This window comes from Rhinatrema bivittatum, chromosome 1, assembly GCF_901001135.1.
Source record: "Rhinatrema bivittatum chromosome 1, aRhiBiv1.1, whole genome shotgun sequence".
Lineage (NCBI taxonomy): Eukaryota > Metazoa > Chordata > Amphibia > Gymnophiona > Rhinatrematidae > Rhinatrema > Rhinatrema bivittatum.
Window position 1 is genome coordinate 98,539,078 of NC_042615.1, and position 21,234 is coordinate 98,560,311.

Here is a 21,234-nt window from a genome sequence, read left to right on the forward strand (position 1 = left end):
CCCCTTTATAATGGATTTGAAGTACAGTTGTATAGTTTATTTTCCTTTACATTTTTTTTATATGTTGTAATTTGTTCAGTTCTTGATTTTTTTCTCTCAACATTTTATATTGAATAATAACACAGTGACATAGTAATGACAACAGATAAAGACCAGATGGTTCATTCAATCTGCCCAGCAATTTGATTATGGTAATAACTGCCGCTCTCTGCAGGTTACCCCCATTCGTTCCGTTAAGTGTAATTTGAACTTATAAATAAAGAGTTAAAACAAATTATTTTCTAATTTGAAGAGGCACCAAAAATAAATCTTTAATTTTAGCATATTTTTATGAGTCTGTCTTTTTTTCTCACAGGAAGGTACAACTACCTGCAGGGCTTAGATCTGATCATAAAGCCAGTATAGCACTCAACCTGATAAAATAGTTTGAGGCTTCAGTGTTGCCTTATTTGTGTATAGCTTTATAGACTGAAGATAGAATTGGATCAGCTTAAACTAGAACTGCCATAGTTAAAAGGATTTCCTTCCATATCCAAACTTCTGCAAAGGATCAGTCAGATTATTACTGGATAGATTTTGATGGGTTTTGATAGGACAAGACCTGTGAGTTAGACGTAGCCTCATATGATACTGCTTCATAATGCCTTCATAGCAATAGCAGTAGAAAATATGCCCACATATGTATCTGAGGCAGACACAAATATGAAGGAGGAGACCTATCATAAAATGTAAACCCCCCCCCCCCCGTACATTGATGGAATATCGCAAAACAGGAACAATGACAAAAGAAGATAGTGGTAAATGAAACTTTACTCTGAAGGGAAAAAAGGGTGACTAGAATGGCTTAGGGATCTGGCTCTTGCCCTGACTCTGCCCCTGGACACATCTACCCTGACAGCAACTCGTGATTGGCTGGCAGGGCCTTTATAATAGCCAGGACTTTGTCTGGCTTCCTGCTTTTGCATTCATTGATAAGAAGAGCACACTTTATCTTCATTTGTCTTGGGTCATCCTCTAGCAAGCCCTTGGATTGCATCTTTGGAGCTGTTTTTTCCCTCCCTGACTCTGTCCCTGGACATTCCCACCCTGACAATGTCTTGGAGCACTCTGGTAGGGCCTTCAAATGGGCCACTGCCTACAGGCCCATTGGCTGCAGGCCGCTGATGAAGAGCGATAACAAAGAGTGTGCTTCTTTGTTTGTCCCTTAGTTTGCAAGCTTCGCTGTAATGTTATTTTTATACTTTGTTCCCTTATTTAGTCACTTTTGTAATTGTCATGGCATTTGATTTGATGAACATGATTACAGCAGTGTAAGGTAATGGGTGCTATTCTCTTTTTCCCAAAGGTCACCCTCCCTGGCGATATGATAGGCCAGTTGTCTGTCGTTATGTTCAACATACCATAGTTGGTAATGATCACAATCTTGTAAGGTATACGCCTTTGCTTTTTGCATACCTAAAACCAAGTTTGAAATTATTTTTGCTTTAATAATTTATGCTAATTTGAATTTTTTTGCTACTTTATCGAAACCTAAACAATGCAATCCCATCAAGGGAAATGGCAAAGTAAAAATCAATAAAAATTCACCATGCATAAACATTGAGACTTGAATCAAAGTTTTTACATGGTGAATTATTATGGATATTTACTTATCGAAACCTGGCAACAGGAATCTGATACTTTTTTATTGAATTCCATATGTCCTCCATGTTACTCATTTTACTATCAGACCAGGTGGAGTAGTGGCAATATATAGAGATTCTATCATAATTCAGTCTTCCGACTTGAGCATAGGAGTTGGCTATGAGAATCTCACACTGAAGATTCAGGATTGGTACCTAGTGTTGCTATATCTCCCTCCTTTGTTAGGGATTATATAATTACATTTACTTTAAGATCTAGTAAACTGATCTTAATAGATGATTTTAGTGTTCATAAAGATATGGTTTCCAAGAGTTAATGTTTTGAATTTCAGATGCTATTGTCTATTTTATATCTTCAAGTCTTAGTCTAAACCCTGATCCATAAAGCAGGCTACATCTTAGATCAGATAATTGTTTCTAATGAGTATAATGATGGTAATCTGATCCTTGTTTTAATGAATGATCCGGTCTTATGGGTGGACCACCATATTTTAAGATTTGCTTTAAATATTCCTTTGCAAAAATCTTTATTGGTCTTTTCTAACATCTGGAAAATGTTCCATGATAATTGGGTTCTTCAGAGGGTGGGCTGTCTAGTATATGATGATAATAAATTAGTAGATTTGTTTAATTCCACATTGATTTTAACCATGGAAGACATTGCACCTGCAAATTTGCATAAAGTACTGTATCTTAATGACTCTGTACCATGGTTTAATCAAAAGTTGATTTAAATAAAAAAAGAATAGTAAGTCAACTTGAGCGGAAATGGCAGAAAAAAACAAACTCACTCAAAAAGTTGGCTTTTAACCATGCTTGCAGAAATTATAAACTGCTTTTTAATCAGTTAAAAAAAGGATTATTTCATCAGCTAATTAAGTAGGTAACGTAATAGACCTAAAGAGCTTTTTTTCTGCGGCAAAGAATCTAATAAAAACCTTTCAAATCAAGCCAATTCTGGATTGTGTAATTAAGACTGATGTTCTGTTGAAGAAATTGGATAACCCAATAATTTAATTGCCTATTGATGAGGACTAGAATTCTGGTGACCAGCTGGCACACTTTTAATCTGCCTTCATCAGTAGAAATTTAGAAGCTTCTCTCTAACTCAAGACACTCTTATTGTCTGACTGACCTATGCCCCATTGGTGCTTTAAAAATGGGAAAAGATAATTTTTTTAAGAATAATTGTTGATATTGCAAATCACTTTTTGCAAGACAGCATTTTTCCAGTTGCATTTTAAAAAGGCATTTGTATGCCCTGTTGTGAAATGTATGACTCTCTTTGTAGATGCCTATTTTAGTTACAGGCCCATCTCCACTTTTCCAACATTAGCGACAATTATGGAGAAAATAGTACTACAGCAATTTACAGTATTTTTGGATGATCATAATATTTTAGGCCCACCTCAATGTTGGTTTCTCCAAGGGCACAGTACGGAAACACTCCTAGTGTGTGTCAGATTTTGTTTTACTTTGTACAATTGATGTTAGTAAGGCCATAATCACATGTTTAAACATTACTGCGGTATTCGATACAGTGAGCCACACAGGTTGACAGAAAATAGATTTACATAGTGGGAACCTTTGATTTCATGTCACCTAAGATTGTCGTGTGTGTGTGTGGGGGGGGGGGAGCATGCGCACAAACACTCATGTGCACTCACACACATACTCACTCACATGTTCACTCACACACATACATGCTCACTGTTCCCCTACCAACATCATCATGTTGGCACTGGGAGCTTGCAGGCCTGGCAGAGGGTAAGACCGTAGTCCCGCGGTGCTGGAATACGCCGACAACCCTCGGTTCGGTCCTGGATCCATCTGGGGTCGGGCTCACCCTCCATTGACGCTGTTGTGCTGTTTCAAGTCCCATCTCCCTCTCCCACCAAACAGCCAAAGTACCTGCTGCTTGGTACTGCCAGTATAGTGTTTCAAGTGGGCCACACCCACCAGAAGCACTTCCCGACACGCTCCCCGGCTCCACAAAAAAAGAAGTGAAGTGCTGCTCAGTATGAGAGCATCAGCAAGCATGCTGCTGAAGGAGAGAGGACATATCTGGAACCACCAGTAAGGATGAATACTGTTGCACTGGCAGGGAAAGAGAGAGATTCTCATTGTGAGTGTGGGGAAAGAAAGGGACATGCTAGGCAAGATATGGAGGTAGAGATAGGGATGTGCTGAATGGGTGAGTGGAAGAATCTGCTTAATATTCTTTTATTGTAATAACGTCTGTCACCGTAATAAATTCCGATATTTATCCAGAAAAACAGCGAGTCACTTTTTTTCCACTGATTTTCGCCTGTTTTGTTATCATCCTAATTAACCCTGATAAATTCCTGGGGAAATTTTAAAAAATAAAAACTGAAAATGAAGGTCCCTACATCTATGCTACAGTCGATTTCTCAATGTTTACAGGAAATTACATTTTAGATATCTTCTAAATAAGACTTGAGGCTATGTGGCTGTCACACTCACTTCCTCCAGAAATGTGTTTGGAATTAACAATTGATGATAATTTTATACCATTTGTGGATTCAGTCCATAATTTAGGGCTCACTCAGAAGCCCTGCCCCAAGCCTCACTCCCATTGTAGCCCTTTAAAAAAATATATCATCCCCAAAAATGTCCCCCACCCCATTCCACTCAAGATTTCATAATATCTTGTTTGGGGGGGGGGGGCTTAGAGGGCGTGAATAAAGAGGAGGTATTCAAACACTGCACGGAGCGGCAGTAGCCACAGAGGCATTCAAACACTGCACGGAGTGGCAGTAGCCACAGAGGCATTCACGGAGCGGGATGCCAGTGGCCAGTAGTTGGTGTTCCACCTTCACGGAGCGGAAGGATGGAGGGCTGCTATCTCAAAAAAATAAAAAAATAAAAACAGGGGTGGGTAAGAGTATGGGGTAAGGGTGTGGCCTGCTTGTTGCAGCGATTGCTACCCCTAATTGAGCTGGACGTTCACTTGAATGCGGATACGGCGCTGCTCTTTAGATTGGTGGTGGGGTGGAGGGGAATTAGGGCTGGAGGGTACTGGAAGCCAATAGTAACAGGTGGGAGAGAAAAAAAAGGGGAAAAATGGATAAAGTGCGTGGCTTGCTGGGCAGACTGGATGGGCCGTTTGGTCTTCTTCTGCCGTCATTTCTATGTTTCTATGTTTCTATAAAAGCAATGCTCACTTGCTTCTTTCATTTCAGCTGCCATTTTGAAAATGGCACCAGTTGACCGGTTGACCCCAAGTGAATATAATCAATCACTCAATCAGTGCTATTTTGAAATGGCAGCCAGAGAGGCAGGAGTTGGTGAGCTTCTTTTCTGCCCCAGGAACCTTCTTTCAGCTATTAGGTAAGCTTGGGGAGGCTTCAGAAAGAGACATGCGGAAAGCAGATTTGGGGATGATCTTTTATAAAGGCCACAAGGGACAAGGCTTCTAACTATGCACTTTTTTGCCTCCTGGGAGGATTGGAGAAGTGGGCCATTGGCCCACCAGGGATACTGTCACTTTTGGGGGTTGGCCCTGATTCAGGCCACGTGCTGCTGCACATGAAGCCTCACTCCCCCGCCCAGGCTGTCAAATACAATAACTTCAGCTCTTTGAGGTATTTATTTATTTAGATATTTTATATACTGTCGTTCCATGTAATGATCACAACTGTATATAGAAGTAACATTCATAACTATTAATCGACAAATCTTGACAGTATACATAGGTAGTGTTCTTCTCAAATGAAATGAAATGTTCCAGTTCATATTAAATTGCTTAGTAAAGATCTAAGACTTAGGCATGTAATACAGGAAATAATATCCCATAATAGTCTGTACATTATTTTAAAATTATGTTCTCTCATTATGTTTTATTCCTCATGCTTCAATTAATATCTCTTGTCTATCTTGTTATTTTAGATCTTTATATTCTGATGTTTTTAAGCTAGGTTATATGCATTTTTGAATAGCCATGTTTTTAGATCACATGTAGATCTCTTGCTGTCTGGTATCACTCATAACATCTCGGGTAGAGAATTCCAAAACTTTGGACTAGCTGTGGAAAACATGCAATCTCTTACTCGAGTCAGATGTGTATTCCATATAGTGGGAACAGTCAACAGTCCTTTATTTTGAGATCTTAGTGTTCACTGAGGTGTGTATGGTTGTAATGTCACGCCGATCATGCCAGTGAAAACAGGCCCACAAAGCCTTTTTAGCGCACCCATTTTTATGAATGGCACATTAATCAGCTATTTTGCATGCTTTCGGATTACAGCAGCTCATTAATGTACTCTTTGAATAAATTGTTGCATGTAGTAAACTCTGCATGAAAGTTTACTACAGCAAAGCAGAAAGCTACAAAAATATTTGCAAAAGTTGTTTTCATAACAGAATTCACACAAAATACCCATGCTTTTCTATTTTTGCACAGTTTGGGAATTTTGCAAAATTTTTCAAATAAAACTCTTTACATGAAAAAAAAAATCACAACTTTTTATATTGGCCTTGTAGCCGGTTTATGTGACTTCTAGTTCAAATTAGCTAAATTTGTGTGGGTAACTCCATCCATGCAAATGGCTGTCTTAAATCTAATTGCAGAAGTTTTATGTGGTTATCTTTAACCAAATATTCATCCACATACTTAATCAGTTAAGTGGAAATGTATATCTGGGCAAAGTTAATTGGTTAAAGTTAACCCGTAAACTGACTGTTCTTTTGCCTCTGTGTATTTGCCCTTTAGTGACCAGGACCTTGTAACCATGTGATATGTCTTGTACACCACTGTATATAGTCACAATGCTATGCAAATCACAAAAATCCTTATTTTTGTGCATTCAAGTGGACTAACACGGCAACCAAACTGCTTTATGTAAATAATATATCAGTACAAAATAAATGTAACCATGAATCCAGTAAAATACTATAAATTAACTGTGTAAAAGTATATCAGATAGATTTTAATAGAAACTTTTAGTTGAAATTAATTGCAAAATAATGCCTTACATTTGTGGTCATGTTACTAGTTACGCTGTGTTACTGGTCAACTGATCTATTCTTTTTTTGGTCTTGCTTTTTTCAGTACTGTAAGAATATGGGATTATACACAAGATGCTTGCATAAGTGTTCTTGGTGGGCATACCTCACCAGTGCGTGGGCTGATGTGGAATACAGAAATCCCCTACTTATTAATCTCAGGGAGCTGGGACTACACAATCCGGGTGTGGGATACAAGAGATGGCACCTGCCTGGATACAGTCTATGATCACGGGGCAGATGTTTATGGTAAAAACGTCTTACCATTGTTTTTACTGTTTATCTGACACAAAAATAAATTTGTTTTGTGTGGGGAAAAATGCAAAGAGGTCAATATTCAGCGAGCTAGTGATCATAAATGTTACCTGGATAACTTTAAATGTATATGCAGCAGAATGTACCCAGATAAGTGTTCCACTGAATAAACGTGGATACATTTAATCTGTTAAATTTAGGCCAGTGTTTTTCCCAATCAGACTTACCTGGCTAAAGTTTATCTGGCTAGAGCTTAATATCAGTGCTAGTTGGATAAAATATAAGTCATGGCTTTGCCCTTCCTCTTTTTATCCTGCTATATTTTAATTAGGTATTGACCTACCCAGCTAAACTTTTGCCTATTGAGAGACCTCTACTCCCTGTTTCTGCTCCTGTTTCCCTGTCTCAGGGGATTCAAGGGGCTGGTTCATATATAGTAGGTAATACTGGCGATATTTCCTTAAGGGATGTTTGGAGTACAGTTAATCGTATTGAATTAAATTTGGCCAATGTAGTATCTCAATTATGTGAATTTTCGAGTGGCACATCTGATAAACTATCTGAGGTGGATAATAAGTTTAATAATATAGAAACACAATTGGAGTTAGAGAAAGGTGCAGTTGCCAATTTACAGCAGTCAGTAGCTGCTGGTATTAAAGATAGTTTATTATTACATCATAAGAATGAGCGGTTGGAAAATCAGTTGAGAGCTAATAGTCTACATTTACTGAATGGCCCTTATTCTAGGTTAATTTCTGGTAATGAGCTCTTTAAGAGACTTGTAATTGAAGTTCTTCAATTTACACCAGATAAATATTTTTTTGCTTTTTCCAATAGTTGTTATCTTCCTGATAAATCTAGAGACCTGAATCCTGTAGAGGGGACTATGGATGTTTTGTCCCCCTCCCCAAGTTCAGATGTTACTTTATTTCTTCAGACGTCTTATGATGTTATTTCTTCTAGAGCTACACTGATTGTCTCTTTGGCCTTGAGCAGTGATAGATCTTTAGACAATATTTTAAATATAAGAATTCACTGTTCTGTGGCCAAAGAGTACAAATCTTCCCTGATGTCTCTAAGGAGACTCAGTTAAAGAGGAAATTATTTATACAGATGAATCCGAAGCTCTTCTCAATGGGAGAACTTTTTTCTTGAAGTTTCCGTGTAAATGTGTAGTTAGTTATCAAGACAATAAGTTGTAGATCTTATGCATTTGGAACATTTATTGTAGATAAATTGACATGAACTTCAATGGAGATTTTGTGTGCTGAAAGGGATATTCGATCTATTGTATTAGCGGTCCCTACTAATGTTGACTTTAATATGTATGGTGTCTTTGATTTATTATATTATATTTGCTTCTTTTTTGATATTTCTAGTGTATGTATCATATTTTATTTGATTTAAAAAGCCTAATAACGTATAAATACGTCTTACCTGCTTTTGATCCCTGCATTCCCAGCCTTGGGGATATCAGTAAATCAGTTAGCAGTGCCATGACATTTTGAATCTGATTAGGTGGATAATAATCAGGCTAGCCATTTCTTCCTTAATCATTCTGGAGGTCCAGAACATATGTAGTTGGTTTTGAAATAGTTAAATCCCTCTACTTCAGTATGATATTATTCTGAGAAGACATAAAAAGACGCCCTTCTTGAGGTTTAATCAAGTTATCTTTTTCTAAACATCTCTAATTCCTGCAGAAACTGAATAATTCTCTCTCAAACAAATTTTGCAAATGAAATTACAATCAGATTTTCCTTGCCTTTTATAATGATCAATAGAACTGGGCTCATGGAGGAGTTCCTTAACTACCTGAAAAAGTTCCTAACAACTAAAAACAGTCTGTAACCTGCTGGAAAGAAGATGATGAATATTATAATTTATTTTTTTTTTTACTGTTCAGTCCGTAGCCTGGTCCAGGGCATACAGATCTGGACTCAGCACTGTATGCATCGCCTTCTCTACAGTGGTGCTTGCTGAGGCCTCTTCTGATGTTTTTACTGTTGCTGGGTTTTTTTAATCCTCTTTCTCTTGGCTTCTGGTACTGCTGCAGTTAGAGCACAATAATAAGAGGATCTATGGCAGTGAAGCAAGTTCTCCTTTCTTCCTTCCTTATGCACTTGGGACAAAGTAAAGGAATCCTGACTCCTGATGTGTAGACACAGTGTTCCGCCCAGTTCTATGCGAGTATATTTTGAATGCCCTTCTGCCAGAAGAGAAAGCAAGATAGCTGCTGTGTTCTCTGGCAATGCAAAAAGAAGTGAACTGGGCAGACTAGATCAACTTTATGAGCCTTATCTGGCACCATATTCTATGCCCCTATTTTAATAAAAAACATATGGAAAGATGGCAGTATGGACACCACATAAGAGGGCTGCTGTCATTTGGATATTGTGACTTGAAGGATATTCATGACTCTTCTTTGCTTCTAGTACTTTACTACCCTTTCAAATCCTTGTATGATTGATAACCATTCTCTCCTTGGCTATTACTATGTAATTGTCTTTCTGCACTTAATTTGATTTGTTGATTTGAAACCTGATCTTTTTATTAGGGCTAACTTGTCATCCCAGTCGACCATTCACCATGGCATCTTGTTCCCGTGACTCTACAGTGAGGCTCTGGTCATTGACACCTCTAATAATTCCTCTTCAAATAAATATCCTGGCAGACAGGCCTTGGGAAGAGATTATAGGCAATACTGGTATGTATCTTTTTTTATGTTGTAATATTTTACTGTACATGTTCTTGAGCAAATTTTTGTTTCCATGTATGTCTTTATTTTTGTTTATCAGATCGTGCTATGGAGCCAGGTGCACCACCACTGCTCTGTGGTAAAGTGTCCAGGGATATTAAGCAAGAAGTAGATAAACTAACCGGTAATCTCAGAGGGAAGAAACTAAGATGGTTTTCAGAATGCCTCTCTGTAAGTATTTCTTATGAAAAATGTTGATGTAGAGAGCTAAGAATATACAATCTGGTCCACTAAAAACACATAGCGGCCGATGCTATACAGGCTCAGCCGAGTGCACTGAACGCAGATTGTATAGGTGCTAACTAATCCCCTTATGCAATAAGGGGATTTACACCTCTACAATGCTCTGACACAGAGTGAAACTAATAGCGCTCATCATATGCAAATCCATGTGAATGAGGCTCTTAGCTATTCACTCCCAATGCAAAAAAAAATATGTGTCTAGGACGCACATTTTAGCAATCAGAAATTAATGTCTGCTCAGAGCAGGTGTTAATTGCTGAGTGCTTCTAAAACTAATACAGAAAAGCAGAAAAAACTGCTTTTCTGTACTGCCTCCTACTTAATATCGTTGGGATATTAAGTAGGAGGAACACTTAATATTAATTTATTCACTCCTTCACTTATTGCCCATTGGTCTTTTTCACTGACATTTGTCAGTGAAAGGACCAATCCCCTTTCAGGACAGCCTTCTGAAAGGCGATTGGTCCTTTCACTGACATGTGACAGTGAAGGGACCAATCAGCATTAAGTGAAGGAGTGAATAAATTAATATTAAGTGCCCGACTCTTTAATATTGATTTACAATCTCCTTAGTTGCTGGTAGTCAGATTCGGGGAATGGAAGCTGAATTTATCAGTATCCATTTTCCTAACCTGTGCATGTGGTTAGGAAAGAGGGCGCTGAACACTCAGCACCCGCTTTCAGTGCAACCTTTTTGCATCAGCCCCATAGTATATAAAAAAGAGTAACGTATGTTTTCTCTGCCTCTGGGAGTTCTATCATGGCTGGGTTCCAACCCAGTCATCATGTCTTATTATTAAAATGGGATACCGTAGAAGAAAGCGCACCCACCAGTTCCCCATTACCACACTGCAGCTGTGACAGCTATGTACCCCTAGATCTTTCCTCTTGCGTAATATAGCGCATCAGTCGCGACCACATTCTATAAAATTTTGGTAAAGAGTCCCATCTGAGGGCTGTTAATTTCTCCATATAGTGTATCTGCCGTAGTTTAACATATAACTGAAATAAGGTCGGTGGAAGCTGAAGTTTCCAGCGAGCTGCGATCAATAATCTAGCCGCTGTTGTGATAAAGAGAAACATTTTCTGCTTTTTATCATCTAGTGTTGGGTGGGGAAGCCCTAAGAGCCAAACTTCTGCCTGCAGAGAGAGTCACACTCCCCTCACCTTTTCTACTAGGGTTTGACAAATACCCCAGAAGGATTGTATTCTGGGGCATTGCCACCACATATGCCAGAAGGAACCTATCTGAGAGCATTTGTGCCAGCACTGGGTGGACCGTCCCGGTAGCCATTGTGCTACTCTGGCGGGTGAATAATGCCATCTATACAAAAGCTTATATCTATTTTCCATCAGAGATGCTGACATCGAAAAACAGCTCAACATCCGAAAGCATTCCTCCCACTTGTCTGATCTGGGTGTGTGAACACACCCAGGTCATGTTCCCACGCTACCAAATGCTTGGCTTTGCGTTGGTACTATTAATAAGCAATTGATAGACTTTGGAGATGACCTTTTGCAAGTGTCCTGCCAAAATGCAGTAGCCTTCAAACACTGTGCGGGGGCATTGTAAGTCCTGCCATGGTCCCAGGGTACCCAAAAAGTGTCTAATTTGAGCATAAGCTGAAAAGTCTACATTGGTGAGGTGAAATAGTCTGCAATTCTTCAAAAGGAATCATTGCTCGAAGCCACAATTGACCCAAGGGTGTTAACCCTCTTTCTTCCCAACGGCGAAAAGCAAAGTTCCGGTGACCTTCCAGAAAGTCCCGAAGATATCTGAAAGGGGACAAGACAGAATATTGTTGTTATAATTAGTGAGGTTTGGGTGGACCCTTGGACACTGTGGCAGCTGACCACACCCACAGGGGGAAGTCCCGTGAGGGGCCACAAGTCAGGCTCAACTCTGGACACACAGACACAGATATTTTTTTATTTAGACAGTTTGAGAAGCTACCAGAGGTGGCAGTAGTGAGTAGAAGATGAGGCCCGGCTGGGCTAGTATTCCCCAGCAGTTCCTCCGGTAGCAGTGCTGTAGTGGAGAGAACTGAGAAAATGAGTACAATAGAACATTCACGGATTCCCAAGTATGGAGCAGCCCTGAGATAGAGAGAGCTGGCCCTCGAGGAGCGGGTACCAGATCCCTGGGAGCAGAGAGACTCGTTGGCAAAGTACTCACACAGCGGATCCACGTTGGAGATGGCACTGGCGCTGGAATGGAGGCAGGCCCTCGAGGAGTGAGTTCCTGGTTCCAGACAGACAGCTCAGAGGAGTGGATGATAGTAGTACTCACTGATGGTGTCTGTAGCGAATTCTTCCAAGTAGAAGAGGAGATAGATGCAGGCAGCGAGTCAGAGAACATGGGCCCTCGAGGAGCGAGTACCGGTTACCTGATAGCGACCTGAAAGAAACAAAAGAGGCCCCCGAGGAGCAGGTACCCCGTTAGCAGAAGAGTCCAGTAGACGTTGGAGAGCTGGGTACAGAGGGCGAATCCCATCCGTAAGAATCCCCTTGCTAACTCAACGGCTAGCAATAAACTGTAGGCTTAAATATCCGGGCAACGTGACGTCATCACAGGGGGACGCCCCTGAGGAACACGCCAATGAGGAAATAAGAATGAGGGCCGCACGGCGCGCGCGCCTTAAGTAACCTGTAGAACATGGCAGGAGGCAGCGCCCAAGCTGGTCCGAGGACGTCGGAGAGGATGGCAGGCGGACGCCGTGGCAGCCAGGCATTCGTGAAGAGCAGGAGGAGCCACAAAAAAGGTAGGCGGAGTGAAGCCATCGGGAAGTGACGGTCGCAACAGTTGCTTTGTACCAATTAAGCTAGATTTCCACCTTTTCCAGATCAATAATGTAGTTCGGATACTTATGGGGAATGCTTGTAGATCCTGTTTAGGGCAGGATAACGGCCAAAATAAGGCCTGGATTGGAGTACCACCCACTAATATTCGTTCTATCTCAACCCACTGCTTAGGGGAGCTCAGAGCATGGCTATCAATGACAAACTTTAATTGGAAGGCCCCATGAGAGTGAAGTACTTTCAGGTATTTTTTAAATGTTATGTAGGAATCTTCTCCGAGGACTTTAGGTAAATTTAATTGGCTCTGGAGAACTTGACCCAATTTCTGGAAAGCTCATCAGAGGAAGTATACAAACAAGCTACTTTGTTAGTAACTTTTCTTAATGAGCATGATGTTAGTCAAATAATGCAGAGGTACTTTAAAATATCAGTGCTAGTTTTCTTTCTCAAGAGATTTGAATTTATCCAGATTTTACTAGAGTTACTAAGGAGAGAGGGCGAGCGTTTCTCTCTTTAATATTGTGCTGGAGGTGGACCCTTGGCCTGGTGCAGGATTGGTACGGCCCTTTGGTCGGCCCCAGAGATCGCCTGCCACCAGGAGGCAGAGCACAGGAGGAGACGGAGGCTAGCTGGAGCTTCGCCAATAGCAACCCGGGGTTCCCTCAGGTTGAGCCCTTGGTTACCCAGGCCTCCTGGTCTTAGGTGGGCCTCGCAGGGTCTCCTAGACAGAAAGTTCAAGGGTGAGCGGTCGGTGTACAAACAGGGAAGTCCAGAGGTCACAGGAGGCCAGAAGTGTCCTAGTGTATAGCGAGGATCAAGGCCAGAGTATCAGTCCAGAATGGTCAGTCAAAGCAAGGTCAGTAACAGAGGGAGTGTGATTCATCGGGGAGCATCGGGTTCGGGTTTCTCGCACTTGGTCCTTTAAGTAGAGCGACGTCGGCCGTGCGCGCACGTGCACGCTTACTTAGGGGTGGAGCTAAGGAGCAGGAAGACGCGGAGCCCCTCCAGGAGCTCTGCTGTGAGACCGGCATTGGAGACGGTGAGCGGGGGAGCCGGGGATGCTGAGAACTTGCTGCAGCGGCAGAGGGAGTGAGCCCGGAGCTGGTAGACGGACGGGAGAGGTGAGCAGAACTGGCCGCGGAGCGCAACAGTATATCCCCCCCCCCTTCTAGGCCTCCCCCTTACTGGCCTGGCTTGTCAGGATGGGCCCTGTGTAACTCCGCAAGGAGTTTCTTGTCGTATATGTGGTGGAAGGGCTCTCAGGAGTTCTCCTCCGGCCCAAAGCCCTCCCACGACAGGAGGTACTCCCAATGGCCTTTCTTCTGGTGGATGTCGAAAATCTCTTTGACCTGGAGGACGTCCTACGGTTCCACGGTGAGCTGAGACGGTGCAGGAGGTTTGCGAGAGGTCCAGTTCAGGACCAAGGGCTTTGATAAAGAAACGTGAAATGTGTTGTGGGTTCCCATGGAACTGGGGAGCTGCAGCTGATAAGTTACAGCTCCAATGCATCTGATAACTGGAAATGGCCCTTTAAATTTGGGGGCCAAACATTGAGAAGGTAATCGTAGCTTAATGTGTTTCGTGCTAAGCCAAACTTTCTGGCCTGGGCGGAATAGAGGAGCAGTGCGACGGTGAGTATCAATGAAGCTTTTAGCTTTCTCAGCGGCTTGGCCCAGTCTTTCATTGACTCGATTCCAAAGGCGGCGAATCGTCTGTGCTGTAGACTGGGCAGCAGGCGAGGGCACGGAGATTGGCACTGGCAAAGGCATGCGTGGTTGGCGACCGAACACCACAGAAAAGGGAGAGACATCAGTGGCTGAGGCAGCATGGGTATTGTGGGACAACTCGTCCCAAGGCAAGAGGTCGGCCCAGTCATCCTGTTGATCATTGACATATGTCCTTAAGAATGTCTTCAAGGATTGGTTTGTCCTCTCGGCTTGGCCGTTCGCCTGAGGGTGGTAGGCCGAAGTCTGGTTCAACGAGATATAAAATTTTTTGCACAAAGACTTCCAGTATTTGGCAGTTAATTGTGACCCACGGTCAGAAACGATCTCTTTGGGGAGACCATGTAGACGGAATATGTTCTTCAGGAAGAGTTTTGCTCGTTGAGGAGCTGAAGGGAGACTCGGTAGTGGAATGAAGTGTGCCATTTTTGAAAAGCGGTCGATGATGACCCAGATGACTATGTTGCCCTTTGATGGGGATAGATCGACGATGAAGTCAGTAGAGAAGCTTGACCAGGGCTCCATGGGAGCCGGAAGGTGTTGAAGAAGGCCCCAAGGGCGACCAGTGGGAGGTTTATGTTGTGCTCAGATGGGTATGAGTCCACATAACTGCGGGAGTCCTTGACCATGTTAGGCCACCAGTAGTATCTTCTTAGCATCTCAAGGGTCCAAGCCTGGCTGGGATGGCCGGCCAACTTCGAGTCATGAGCCCAGCGAACGACGCATTTTCACTGACGGCGTGGAACCACAGTCTTCCAAGCTAGCACAGTGTTGATGACTGTGAGGATTATACAGGCTAGGTCGATGATGTGCCTAGGAGTGTCAGGCGTACCCTCTGGTTCGAAAGAACGGGAGAGAGCATCCGCTCAAGCATTCTTGGCTGCAGGATAATAACAAAGTTCAAAATTAAAACGTTCAAAGAACAATGCCCAGCGGGCCTGTCTGGGGTTCAATAACTGGGCTTCCTTCAAGTGTTTGAGATTCTTATGATCTGTGAAGATCGTGAATTTATGCTGTGCTCCTTCTAACCAGGGGTGCCACTCTTGAAGAGCTAATTTCACAGCTAGGAGCTCACAATCTCCGATCGTATAATTTTGCTCTGCAGGGGAAAATTTGTGAGAATAGAAGGAGCAGGGTACTAAGGCTCCCTTGGAGGAATACTTGCTCATAACTGCCCCTGCCCCAATGGCGGAGGCATCGACTTTGACGATGAAGGGGTGGTTAGGATCTGGGTGAAGTAGACAAGGTCCGGTACAGAAGGCCTCTTTCAAGTTGTGGGATTGAGCCTTGGGGCTCCACATTTGGTAGTTATTACCTTTCCTGGTCATGGCAGTGAGTGGGGCAGCTAATGTGGAGTAGTTGAAGATGAAGTTCCTGTAATAGTTGGTAAATCCAAGGAACATTTGTAGGGCGCGGTGGCCTACTGGTTGGGGCCAATCTCGGATTCCTTGGAGTTTTTCAGAATCCATGGTAAAACCACGATTGGAGATAATGTAGCCCAGAAACGGAAGACGAGTCTGTTCGAAGATGCACTTCTCTAGTTTCGCATAGAGACGGTTGTCCCTGAGACGTTGGAGGACTGTTCGAACGTGAATGGTGGGATTTCAGGTCCTTGGAGAAGATCAGTATATCATCTAGATATATCACGACAAACATGTATAGTAGGTCCTGGAAGATCTCATTCATCAAGCATTGTAAGACCGCAGGGGCATTACAAAGTCCGAAGGGCATCACTACATACTTGTAGTGGCCGTCCCTGGTATTGAAAGCGGACTTCCGAATATCATCTGGCTGGATCCTTACGAGATTGTATGCCTCTCGGAGATCTAACTTCGTAAAGATCTAGGCTCATTGGAGGCGATCAAAGAGTTCGCTAATGAGTGGCAGAGGATAGCGATCCTTGCGGGTTACGGCATTTAGCTTACAGTAGTCGATGCAAGGACGTAAACTGCCATCTTTCTTCTTCACGAAGAAGAATCCGGCACCTGCCGGGGAATTGGAGTGTCGCATGAATCCCTTATCCAGGTTCTCTTTAATGTACTCAGACATAGCCTTAGTTTCCGGTAGCGAGAGAGGGTAGGTTCTGCCCTTGGGAGGCGTGGTACCCAGTAAGAGCTCAATGGGACAATTAAACTCCCGGAGTGGAGGCAGGATGTCAGCATTCTGTTTGAAGAATACATCTTGGAAGTCTTCATACGGAGCAGGTAACCCGGTCAGGGTTGTAGAGTTCAAAACGGTGACTGCTGGAGATACGACGCAGGCAGTGGTTTTGGCACTGGGGTACCCACTAAATTAACTGCAGGGATTGCCAGTCGAAGTGAGCTCTTACTGGGTACCACGCCTCCCAAGGGCAGAACCTACCCTCTCTCGCTACCGGAAACTAAGGCTATGTCTGAGTACATTAAAGAGAACCTGGATAAGGGATTCATGCGACCCTCCAATTCCCCGGCAGGTGCCGGATTCTTCTTCGTGAAGAAGAAAGATGGCAGTTTACGTCCTTGCATCGACTACCGTAAGCTAATGCCGTAACTCGCAAGGATCGCTATCCTCTGCCACTCATTAGTGAACTCTTTGATCGCCTCCAATGAGCCTAGATCCATGCACTTGTAGCCATGGAAGTCCGAGGATTACTGGGTACATAGAGCGCTTCAGGACATATATAGAGATCTCTTCCTCATGGAGGGTTCCCACGGAGAGGCAGAAGGCTACGATGCGATGAGTGATACGTCCAGGAAGATGCTCTCCTTGGATGGAAGCAATGCGGAATGGAATGTCCAGAGGCTGGAGCGGGATCTGGAGCAGTTTGGCGATGTCGTCCAGAATGAAGTTGCCACTCGTCCCGGTATCCACAAGGGCGGTTGGGGCAAAAGATTGTGGCTCTCTGAAGAGAGAGACACGGGGAGTAGTAATTGGGAGGCCAGTAACGGTTGCGCCCAAGCTCGGGATCCCCGTCGGGCTCAGGCTCAACAGTTTCCCGGACGAACTGGGCAGGCTTGCAGATGTCCGAAACCATCACAGTACAGACAAAGGCTTGCCTTCTTACGTTGAAGGCACTCTTCAGGGGACAAGCACCCACGGTTGATCTGCATCGGCTCCTCGGGTGATGGAGGAGGTGCCGGTAAGACCTTTAACTGAGGGCTGGTAGCACGAACTGGGCGTATGACTGAAGGCCGAGATAACTTTATCTCCTGATGACGTTGACGTAGGCGGTGATCCATCTTGCCAACCAAGGAGATAATATCATCTAGAGATGTGGGAATCTCGCGAGCAGCCATCTCGTCCTTGAGGGCAGGAGATAAGCCATCCAGATAGATTGCCCGTAGGCAGTCCTCTTGCCTTCCCAGTTCTGTGGCTACTGTCCTGAATTCTACCATGAATTCAGTGAGCGAATGTGAGCCTAGACGGAGATGGAGGAGCTGGTGACCTGCAACCGCCTGTCGGCCGGGGTCCTGGAAGGTCCGCTTGAACACGGAGATGAAGTGGGAAAGATGATGGAGGACGTCATCAGAACGTTCCCAGAGTGGGAAAGCCCATGCCAGGGCCTTCCCTTCCAGGCGTGAGAGGATGAAGGTGATCTTGGTATTTTCGTTTGGAAACAACTCAGGCTGTAGTGTGAATTGCATAAAGCATTGGTTGAGGAAACCTCGACAGAGGCGTGGATCCCCATTGAAACGGGGTGGAGTAGGAAGGCCAGAGATGCCCATGAGAGTGTGGGTTGAGCCCAACCCCAAGAGTTGATTATGACAGCATCTTCTAATTGAGACCGTAGTCTCTCCACTGATGAAGTCAATGCTTCAATGGTATGCTGTTGTTCTCAGACATGAGAAGCTAGGCCAGGGATGGCCTGCAAGGCGGGAGACTCAGCCGAGTCCATGGCCTTGGCAACCTGTTGCACTGGAGGTGGACCCTTGGCCTGGTGCAGGATTGGTACGGCCCTCCGGTCGGACCCGGAGATCGCCTGCCACCAGGAGGCGGAAGCCAGCTGGAGCTTCACCAATAGCAACCCGGAGTTCCCTCAGATTGAGCCCTTGGTTACCCGGGCTGCCTGGTCTTAGATGGGCCTCGCAGGGTCTCCTAGAGAGAAAGTTCAAAGGAGTGCCCACCACGAACAAGGGTGCACAGTCGGTGTGCAAACAGGGAAATCCAGAGGTCGCAGGAGGCCAGAAGAGAGTGTCCGAGTGTATAGCGAGGATCAAGGCCAGAGTAACAGTCCAGAATGGTCAGCCAAAGCAGGGTCGGTAACAGAGGTCAATCCGGACGTAGTCAGGTCAGACAGAGGTCAAGTTCCAAGTGGCGATCAAAAGTAGTCTGAGTTCAAGCAGAGGTCAGGCAGCAATCAAGAGTAGTCGAAGTTCAGGCAGAGGTCAGGTCAGGCAGCAATCCAGAGTAGTCAGAGAACAGGCAAAGGTCAGTACCGTGAGATCAGTCCGAGGGGTACTACCAGGAATGGAGAGACGAAGGAACAGGAGATGCTGGAACAGTGGAACTGGAACAGGAGACACAGGAGCAAAGACACTGGAACGCAAGAAGGCAAACTAGAGACACCGGAGTGTATGACCAGATTGCCAAGGCACCGTTCAGGGGAACGGGCCTTCTCTTTTATACAGAGGGAGTGTGATGTCATCGGGGAGCGCCGGGTTCGTGTTTCCTGCACTTGGTCCTTTAAGTAGAGCGATGTCGGCCGCTCATGCGCCTAGGGGCGGGGCTGAGGAGCAGGAAGACACAGAGCCCCTCCAGGAGCTCCGTTATGAGGCCAGCGTTGGAGACGGGGAGCCAGGGACGCTGCAAACTCGCTGCAGTAGCAGAGGGAGCGAGCCCGGAGCTGGTAGACGGATGGGAGAGATGAACAGGACCGGCCACGGAGCGCAACATTTAAAGCCTCACATAACATCTCTTGGTTATTCTTTCTCATTAAGATACCCTTGCAAATGTTTAGTTCGTTCTGAAAATGAATCTTTTATATTTTTTTTTCCGAAACTGTTGAAGTCTTTTATCTATGCCAGGAATATAACTACCTAATCCCTATTAAACATCTAAATCGTGAAGATATGATAAGTAAATAAGGCAGAGGTTTACATTAATCCTGTTATGTGTATAAATATTCCTTATGGCTCCCGAAAATTTCGTCCCCTCTCGTACCTCTGTTGCCTTTATAGAGGGGAGTAAGAGTAATAGAAGATTATTTGCTGTGGTTTCTTTGTAATTGGAAATATTATTGTTGAGATTAAGCATTGTATTGAATTAATGATGTATTAGGAAATGTTTACTTTTGCTCCTTTGTTTTTTCTGGAAGTAAGTGTTATTACTTGAATATATATGAAAATGAATAAAAATAAATTTAAAAAAAGGAGGAGTGGCCTTGAAGGATGCAAAGAATAGGAGGATATCATTAAGGTGGCCTTTGAAGCAATGGCAATGAATTTTCAGATAGCTTTCTGTTCCCTGTTGGCTCGCTCTTGTTTGCTGCTCTCTCAGGAGGTCGATGAATCTGGCGTGAATTCCAGGGCAGTGATGGAGCCAGTAACTGCCTTTTTGTCAGATGCGGGCTATGATTTGGTCTGCACTTTGGTCAGAGGGGTGGCTTCGGTAATAGCGGATAGGCATCAGCTATGGTCGGCTGATACAACCTAGATGTCTATCCTTTTGAAGTTGCCCTTTAAAGACTCGCTCTTATTTGGGAGTGAGCTGGAGAAAATGGCCAATAAGGGGGGTGTGTCCCTGGTTCCTCAAGAGTTCAGACGTTTTCGATACTACAAAGGAGCGACTTTTCAGCAGGCTTGGCCTTTGGGTAGATCTCAGTTCTTGCTTCCCAGGCAGCCAGGACAGGGTTCAGGCTCAGGCAGTGGAGGACCCAGAGCCTTTCAATAAAGGAGTGCCAACTCCCATCAGGGATATGGAGATATGAAGTCGTCTATCTCTCTTTTTTTGTTTTTATCAGAGGTGAATCAAGATCACGTCACACCAGTGAGTACTGGAAGTAACAAGGGATGGCTATGCACTAGAGTTCCACAATGTTCCTTGGGATGTGTTCATAGTGTCTCCCTGCAACTCTCCTCAGAAGAGACAGGCCGTAGAGGTTAAATTGTCAAGAGTCTCAGCCTGCAAGCTGAAGTTCCAGTGCTCATGTCTCAAGTAAATATGGGCTGATATTCCATTTATTTTGTGGTGCCCAAGAAGGAGGGCTATTTTCATCCCATCCTGGATCTCAAAAGAGTCAACCATCATTTGTGTTTGACTTATTTTCGTATGGAAACCTTGTGCTCAGTGATAATGGCAGTACAGACGGTGGAGGTCCTGACGTCTCTGTATCTCTCCGAGGCATACCTGCTTATTCCCATCTGACTAGAGCATCAGCAGTTTCTGTGTTTCGTGGTTTGGCGACATTATTATCAGTTATGAGCACTACCTTTTGGGTTGGCCAGCGCACCCAGAACTTTTTCCAAGGTTATAGTGGTGGTGGCAGCAGAGTTGAGAAAAGATGGGATCCTGGTACACCCGTACTTGAACGACTGGCTGATTCGGGCCAAGAGTCTAGAAGAGAGCCTCTGAGTCTCACACAAGGTAAGCTGCTTGTTGCAGGAGCTAGGTTGGGTTGTGAACCTGGCCAATAGCAATCTTCAGCCATCACAGTCACTAAAGTATCTCGGTGTTCAATCTGACATGAAACAGGGCAGCGTGTTCCTGCCGGAAGGCCCTATTTAGAAGCTGATGGCACAGGTGCGTCTATTGACGAACATGATATGCCCGACAGTGGGGTCCCATCTTCAGGTGCTCGGATTGATGGTGG

At 44.1% G+C, this 21,234-nt stretch overlaps 1 protein-coding gene across 6 annotated transcripts in view; it reads left to right on the top strand.

Annotated features, from left to right (window-relative positions):
* Window positions 1-21,234, top strand: part of WDR17 (WD repeat domain 17) — a 533,217-nt gene that overhangs the window by 302,953 nt on the left and 209,030 nt on the right. For all 6 annotated transcript variants that reach the window (XR_003852810.1, XM_029578099.1, XM_029577946.1 and 3 more), the window contains 3 exons: window positions 6,715-6,917; window positions 9,481-9,630; window positions 9,722-9,852. Coding sequence is in view for 5 of the 6 variants with exons in the window: in XM_029578099.1 (XP_029433959.1) it covers window positions 6,715-6,917; window positions 9,481-9,630; window positions 9,722-9,852 (484 nt within the window). In the remaining variant the exon portion in view is untranslated. The remainder of the gene's footprint in view (window positions 1-6,714; window positions 6,918-9,480; window positions 9,631-9,721; window positions 9,853-21,234) is intronic.